The sequence below is a fragment of the Cariama cristata genome, unplaced genomic scaffold (genome assembly GCF_000690535.1).
Source record: "Cariama cristata isolate BGI_N322 unplaced genomic scaffold, ASM69053v1 Scaffold39951, whole genome shotgun sequence".
Taxonomy (NCBI): Eukaryota; Metazoa; Chordata; class Aves; order Cariamiformes; family Cariamidae; genus Cariama; species Cariama cristata.
This window is the reverse complement of record NW_009601707.1, coordinates 2,695-11,208: the sequence shown is the minus strand read 5'-3', so window position 1 is coordinate 11,208 and position 8,514 is coordinate 2,695. Positions and strand designations below refer to the sequence as shown.

Here is an 8,514-nt window from a genome sequence, read left to right as displayed (position 1 = left end):
CGTCGGGTGTCCGGGGAGCGATGGGGGGTGTGTGGTGTTTTCGGTGTCTGCAGTGTTGCTCTAACAGCCGAGCTGGTATTGGTGGCATCCCGCAAGCCGCTAGAGAAACAGTCTGGAGAGAGAAGATCTAAGCTGTACTTGCAGGGAGTGTTTTCTGTTACTCTTGTAACGATGAACGTAACAGTTACGGGGAAAGACTTACCTGATATTTTTGATGTGTGCTTTTGGAGGTTATGGCTGGATTACAGCTTAAGGAGTACTGTCAGCATGAAAGCTGGTGAGCTTATGGAATTTACTTCAAACAGTTCCTAGTCTTGCTTCAGGTTGCTTTTTATTGTTTTAATTTGTTGTCTCTTTTAAGTCTAATATTATGGTGTAAGTGGGAGAAGTCAAATGATCTCTATGTACAGAACAGTGAAGTGTGCTGTACAGCAAGTGTTCTGAAGTGTTGCAGGCTCTTCCACTATAGTTAGTAGAGAAATGGAATATCTATCTATTACTTTAATTTGATTTGAGAGCCTTTGAAAACAGGTAGGAGAATACGGATTGGGGCTAGTGTTTATTAACTGCATGCAAAATGATGCAGGAAAGGGAGGAGAAACCTTTTTTGAAAGGTGGGACTGCTATGATCTACTATAAGAACAACACTGCAAGATGTAGCTCCTGATTACAAGGAATGTGTGTGGGATCTGCTCGATTTAGAAGCAGCTCGGGCGCAGTGCCTGCTACCAGCCCACATGAAGGCAAGACCTGTAAAAGCTTGTGTGTTATCCTAAACTGGTTTTGTTTTGATACAGTAAGAGGTCATTAACTTGGTTCCATGCTGCACAAATGTGGCTGTGTGGTTTGAGGAGTGTAAGTGCTTTCAGAGCTTTTGATTTCTGAACATTTGATTTCTGTCTTGGCCATCTGAGACAAGTAACTGGGATTAATTTAGGGATGCCATTCGTCTTTGTGTAGAACCTTCCCTGTTGACTAACTGTTACTTAATAAGTGACACATGACAGCATCTACTTTCTTATCTTGGAACATGTGCCAAACTCTTCTGCTGATGATCTACCAATATTTTTTATTGGTCTTAGAACTGAAAAAAAAGGGTCACGAAAGACCAAGCAGGAAGAAACAAAAAAGAAACAAGTACCTAGGAGGCGGCCACTGATGAGCAAGCCTGTGGATGACGTATACTTGACATGGTATTATGAGCGGCCATCCTATGATGTGGAAGAGGCTGTGGGTATGCTAAAGAAATTTCAGGAACTGGACTTCACTCACCCCCAACAGTATGTCTATATTAACGTATTCCTAGATATGGCACTACAGAAGAAGGTAGGTTGGAAGCGTATACAACTTCTGATACTTTTTTCTTTTTAACATGGGAAGGCTGTGTTTTAAGTGCAGAGCAGATGCTGCTGTTGGTTTTCTCAAGTGCCTCTTGCAGCTTCTCTGATTGTCAGAATAATTTGTGCTTTTGCAGGTGGCTTTGTGCCTTTGTACATGTATAATTATTAAATATCTCTCCTAATTCTGAGGTAAAGATAACACCATCAAAGATTTTGAAAACAGGCTATTATGTGACTAAAATTCATGCCCAGACAGAATTGATCAAACTAAGCTTTACATCTGTTCAGGCTTTCCACTTAAAGGTGTGTTACCAAATCATGTGTGTTTTGTTCTGGGTTGATTGTTACAGGAAGAAGTGTAAAGACAAGCTTCTTCCTGCCTCTGCCCTTCACCTTGTTCTGACTTTTTTTTTTGGCAATGTTCCTTGAAAGTATGTTATTACTTGTTTGCCTATGATGTTTTTGATTTAAAGGTTTAGTCTTCCCCTAAAACTCCTTCTGCTTGCCCTGTAAGTAGAAAACAGGCCATTTTGGAGTTTATTTCACATGCATAATTAAATATCCCTTTGGTATACCAGGGACCTCTTAGAGCTAGAAAATAAGTTCATGCTTAAAGAAATGCGAAGTTCTTGCTCCTGCTTCTGGAGGCTATGTGGTATTCTTAAGGCTTGGTGAGAGAGGTATCCCTTGTTGATGGTTTGCATTGACCATTGCGTCAGAAACATCATTTAGATAAGCTGCACCTACAGCACCTCAGTGTTTGTTATTGACTGCACCTGAGCCTAGCAGCAATCCTACACTGAAGTTGCTGATCCCAGCCCCTTTCTCTTGGACAAACTGCAGCATAGTTAATTCATGTCTCTTAAGTTTAGATTTGAGTATGTACTGGACATAAAAAAAACAAGCAGTCAAAACTTACGCATCGTGCTTGTTTGTTATGACCTCTGTGCAAGGAAATTGTGGGTAAGATTGCTATTTAGGAGACCAGATCCACATGATTGTGTAACTTGCCCTTAAGTCATCTTTTTTGTTTGTTTGTTTTAATATTTGTCTGTCTTATTAGAAAAAAGTGGATCCATTTGCAAGCACTGTTCTTCTTCCATATCGCTTTACAGATGAAACGAATAAGGTCTTGGTTTTCACAGAGGTGAGTAAACCTGAATTACTTGCTTTATATGCTAGCATGCTCTTACAACACAACTAGTTCCCATGCAAGTACTATACCTTTTATCAAGAAGACTGCGAAAGCTTTACAGAACTCGTAAATCTGCCTAGGATTTGTCTTCAGCAGCATCTTACTGTATTAAAAAAATCTTACGTGATTTCTTTCATCTTGATAGGTTTACATGTATGTAGATCATTCTAGCAGTGCACTTAGGGGGTAAACATCTGCATAGATTTAATGAAGGAAGAGATGATTAAAGATCATCTGTAGAGTAAAACCTTTGTCACCTTTTTGTAATGCAGGCAGATGATTTAGCGTAGCAGCCATGTCCCACGCTGCTGTCTTAAGCCTTAGTAGGCAGTGTAGATTAGAAGCAGCTGTTACTCACAGTAATTTGTGTTGTAACAGGGTACCTTTTGGGGACAAGGGGGAAGTAACTTTTCCTCAAACCCTAAAAGACAGCCGTCTGCCCCAAACCCTTTGCTCTCCTAGGAGTTCACTAATGTACAATGATGTGGAGAGCAGTTATAGCATCTAGATGAGACTAGTTTCAGCCTCTGCTGCTGTCCTTTGTCAGTAAATAATTCTAACAGAACAGACCTACATATGTCTGTATGAGATTATCCTAGAGAACTGGCACAGATTTAATTGACTACCCTTTGGTCTTAATTTTTGTAAAATTCTCTACCCGAGCTACAAGGTGAGAATCCTCCTACAGAATGGAGGGCTGACAAAAGACCCAAGCATGCCAGGTTCTTTGGTGCTGCATCTCGCAACCTTCTCTCTTCACTCAAATTCATGTGGGATAAGAGATCCCATGTCTTGTGAAGGTTGTGTATGTGCAAAAAGGTTGAGCGATTGAAACACTTGTTAGTGCTTCTGGGTGGAAGTGTGGAGCTATTCGGTTTATTCTTCTGAGGAAATGTTCATTATGGCTTTGAGTAATGAATATCTGCTTGTATCAAAAGCTTGAGCCAAAGTTTTTATAAAACTGATGCCTTTTACCTTTCTGTATTTCAGACTATTAAAAGTGAAACCTTGCAGAGGACAGATGAGATAAACTTCTAAATGCTCTTTGAAGCCAAAGTTTAATAGCGCTTTCAGGAGTTGAATAGCCTTTATTTTACAGTGGTTTAGTACCATGTTCTGTGCTTTTCATTAAGCTTAGAGTAAGATGTTGGCTCCATCCAGCGGATGCTTTGTTGTAGTTTCCAGGGCATGGAGGTGGGAGAGAAAGGGCTTTTGATAGAGCTCTGCAGCAAATGGGATGGGTTTTTCTCTTTCTTCTCCAGGAGAAGTCAGGTAAAGACTTGACTATCACTTCTTACTGGGACCTGGAGTGGAGTGAAGTGGAGCTGCTGCTCCTATATTAAATCACCAGCAATTAGATATTTTTGGTCTTTGATTGCCTTAAACTGTTCTTTCCTTCTTGGCCTGTAAATAGCCTGGTTTTATACCCAGTTGTCCAAGATAAATCACCTATCCGGTGCTGTTGATATAGATGAATTGGTAGTACAGATGTGACTAAATTTTTTTTTTTTCCTCTCAACAGAATGAGCAAGAAGCTGAAATAGCTCGAGAGAATGGAGCTGCTGTTGTGGGAGGAGTTGAATTAATCAAATGGGTATTTAATTTTTTTTTTAACTTAAACAGTGACTGGGTGGGGCTGAGAAACCTCATGTTGGGTAAACTCTAGCTTGAAGTTAACAGCCAATGTGAAGAATGAAAGATGGGTTTCTGTGCTCGGACATGCTTGTAGGTCAACTTGTGTACTGAGGTAACTTACTGGATTTCTAAATATATTTAATTGCTTTTATTGCAGATTTTGGAAGATGAAATTCAAGTGGACTTCTATGTAGCTGTTCCTGCAATAATGCCTAAGCTAATACCGTTAAGGAACAAACTAAGACGAAAATACCCAAGCACAAAAAGAAGTAAGAAGCAATTCTTTCTTACAAGTCTCAAGTACTAAACAAGATTCAGGTGACACTGAAACTTTTTTGATGAGGATGTGTAATTATGCTGAGTGTTAGGCTGTATGTGACTGAACCACATACAGTGGTTTGTCTTAGATAAGAGTAGTTTTTAGGAATCTAGAACGGTGCTTTCCTCCTACAACAGGCAAATGCGGGATTAGAATCAATATAAGTTTGCCTACTGGTTGCCCCATGCTTGTTAGTCCTGATGAACCATAATAGTGAAGTTACCCAGGAAAACAGAAACAACTTGAAAAAAACATATTTGCTGAGAGAGTTCTGTTGTGCAGTTGTTTAGATCCCACCCAACTCCTTCTGTCTGTTCATTACTCCTCAACAACGGAGTTACTTATATTTTTCCTTAGTACAGCCTGCTCCTTTATCTGTGTGGTCTCTCCTTCATAATGCTCAAGACACTTCCTCTTCAGGTCAGGTTTTCACAGCAACAAACATCAGTCTGTCAGTACTTTTGTTCTCTCTTGCTGACTTACTTTATTTTTAACTATGTGTCAAGGGTCTATTTCAAATATGAAAAAAAAGTCTGTTTTTCAAACATAGAGCCTGTGCCAGCTGTGTGAAGCACTGAGTCTTGACCCATATCCCTTACTTCCCTGCCTCAGCTGTCATAATGTTTTACAAGCTGCAGGCAGTGTCTTTAGGCTCCTGAACATTTAAGACAAACCTAGTAGCCTGTCCAAAACGTTGCAACAGAGAATACTCCAGATACTTTTTCAGAACAAATGAAAGCTGTATTATGCCATTATGAACTTACTTGGTTTGTAGCTTATCCAGGGCTGAGTTCTCTGGGAGCCATCAGAAGGTGTGTGGGAGAAGTAATGCTTGTATTTGAAGCAATTGAGTGATGCTGTAAATCTGTCAAATGAGCCCTTGCAGCTGAGATAAGAAACAGCTGTCTTGACTTGTGGGAATGGCTGGATTGGGCCAGTGTGTGCCAGGTGGTGTGTAACCTTGCTACTTGGTAGTTGTAGGCTTCATTTTCAAGGAAGACTTGGGGCTTGTTCTAAACCTAAAGCAGTAGGTTTTGGATCATTCAAGCTGCTTTAATTGCATTCGGTAATAAAGCTTTGTTTTGTATATGTCTAAACAGGGTCTTTATTTGAAGTTGAAGTCTTTGTTGTATTTCCTACTGTATTAGCTATTCATGTCTGCTGGTTAATGAGAAAGCAGGGAAGATAGAAACAATTTATATTGTATGTGTGGAGACACCATTGTCCTGTTCATGAAACTGCATTTTTGATTGGAGTTAACTGACTTAATTGAAAGGTTGAATTCTCTTTAGTAATATCACACTTAGCCAAGATAGTAAGCATTACTCAGACAACTTTTTTGCCTTTCTTTTTTAAATTAGATTCCCTGGGCCATGATATTCCCAAAATGCTGCAACTCTATAGAGAATGTCTTGAGTATGAGGTAGAAGACGAGCGTTTGATCAAGACAAGAATAGCAAGAGTAAGTTATATATAGAACTCTTAAGCTTTCTCTACTGAGCAGAACCAAAGTTAGTATTAAGAGGGGGGAAAAACATGTTTTTAATCTGTGTGTTCCCAAGATTTTTAACCATGTTCTTTAACTGGCCTGTGAAGTAACTGGAACTCTTATTCTGTGTGACATCTTCAGCTGATGTGAGCCCTGTATGTTGTTGGTGTGTGGCCATAGAAGATGGCTCCACTAAAACAGAGAGCAAGGCATACCTAATGCTAATATTGTATTGGCAAGGAGTTGTAATAATGAACAAACTAGGATGAAAAGGGTACTATTCCTAGTAATCTCCTTGTGAGTTGACATCTTAACATAGACTTCCCTTTCTTCCTGCCTTCCCCTGCACTCTTTTGTGAGTAAAATAAAGCTTATTTGAGACTTTTTTTAAGTAAACAAAATGCACCGGTGGATCAAAAAGTGTTTGCTTTAACCTAATAATTAAAGGCTCATTTAATTTTTATAACTGTAGTTCTGGACTAGAGCAAAAAGCAAGAACTGCTTGTATTACACCTGAAATATAAAATTAATTTGTACTTTGCTGTCATATAAGAAATTGGGTTATATAAGAGTATCTTTTATCTTTCTTTTTAGGCCCTTAATTTTTTTTTTTAATTTATATATTTTCCCTGCTCCAAACTGTGGTTTTGGGGTTTTTGTTTTCATTCTGTTTTATCTATTTGTAATCCTGCCCGATTTTTATTTTTCCTTTAACTGATAGTGGTACAGAAAGGAAGCGTACAAGATACCTAATCACTGAAGCTTTGTCTGACAGTGTTAGAGATAAGCAAGTTTATTAATTCTGGCTAGCTGCTCTGAGTTGTGCATGTGAATTTCAAGGGCTTGCTTGTCCATATGGTACTCAAAACTGAGGTTCTTGGGACTATTCTGCTAAAGTGTGTTATATGTTACACTTTGATACAGGCAGGAAGTATCTTCAGTGGTTTAAGTTTAATGGACTGTATGAAACGCCTCGAATCCATAGATGCGGCTTGGTTTCAAGTATTGTGACTGTATTCTTTAATTTTTGCTTTGGACTGCTTAAACCTTAATCATTTCACATTGTAGATCTACCTAAAAAATATCTGCAAATTGAACTTGTTGTAAAGTTTTTGCTTGTATAGTAAAGAAGAAAAATCAGGTTTTTAATAAAGGTGAGTGAAGAACTCTGATGTCTTGACAGTATTCAGTGCAATTGCTGTTGATTCTGCTTAGTGTGGTGTCCTGCAGCTGTGGCTAGAGTTTCTGAAGTTAAAAACTCATCCTGTTACTGATGTACGGTGTCGGTGTTAGGTTCTGTGTCTAGGCAGCTCAGCCCTGCAGTTTCATGGCACTTTGGAAGATGTGGTGCAGCCGAAGATGTCACTCAGTACAAGTAAACAACAGGTTCTCCTGAATGAACTCTTCATCTTGGATCAAAAGCAGTATGATGAGGGTTTACTTACAGACAGAGTTCGTGTGTGCCAAGTTCATGTCAGCTACGTGGTAGAGGTGACTCTAATGCTGCACAGACAGCGTGACGTGCTCTGCCACACTCTTGCGTATTGAGTTGTGTGCGGAGGGATGACTCGGGGTTTACGGCTCGTGTAAAATGTCTCCACCCCCTCTGGCTATTATCCTTTACCTGACCTAGTTTTCCTACTGTTTGTGCAGTGGCGCTGTAAGGAAATCGAGTGCAAGCAAAGCTCTCGGAGGCCGAGAGCGCCTGGAGTGGTTAAGTGTATCTGCTCACCACTAAATCAAGAGCTTTTTTAATTTAAATCATGTCAGTGAGAAAATAATAATTTATGCGTTGCACAGAAGCATGAAGATCTATCACTATATTCCAAACAGTAGCGTAGATGTTTCTGGGAGTCTGCCAAGCTGGCGTTTCTCAAAGAGATGTTTTCCCTCTAGTGCTGCTGTCTCCTGTTGCCTGTTAGTTCAATTGTGGCCAGTGACTTGATGTAACACTGCACTCCCACGTAAGTCAGCAGTCTCAGTGGTGTTTTCTTAGTAGTAATTGAGATGTCTTTGAAAAGCCCGGAAGTTGGCAGCAGTTAAGTTTAATTAGTAGATCTGAAGTTGTGAAACTAAGAATGTAAAATGTTCTTTTACAACTTGGAGCTTAAAGCAGAAGGGAGACAAATTATGAGAATCCGGGATATCTCCTTCAGAATCAAGCTACCTGCAGAGGGCAGCTTGAAGTCATTTTTTTGAGGGTTTTGACATACGTCTTGAGTCCAGATGGGATGCTGTTGGTCATTACAAAATTTTATTTTTCCCCAGTTGGAGTTTTCTTTAGAAAAATCAAGAGTCCAAATGTGACACCAGGAAGGAATTTCTAGTGTATCTTCCTGTCTGTGCAGAGAGCTGCCTGTGAAATGGTGCTTCTATGGAAAAGAGTAAGATGGTTTCAGGAGGTGAGACTTTACGGTTTGTTCAGAAGGATGCAGTTTCTGGGAAGAGGACGCATTTACAGGAGCAGTGTTTTATTCACACTGTTAGAAGTATGGAGAGATGGATACTGAACCAGAGATCTGTGAAACTTGGTACA

General features: G+C 39.7%; 1 protein-coding gene across 1 annotated transcript; it reads left to right on the top strand.

Moving 5' to 3' along the window:
• Nucleotides 1-1,082: 1,082 nt before the first annotated feature.
• On the top strand, nt 1,083-7,102 carry MRPL1 (mitochondrial ribosomal protein L1; the record flags this gene model as incomplete). Its single annotated transcript, XM_009710555.1, has 6 exons — nt 1,083-1,326; nt 2,404-2,487; nt 4,058-4,129; nt 4,328-4,439; nt 5,851-5,955; nt 7,047-7,102. Coding segments are annotated over 6 exons (673 nt in total), but the record flags the coding sequence as incomplete, so codon positions are not given.
• Between the last annotated feature and the right edge of the window lie 1,412 nt (nt 7,103-8,514).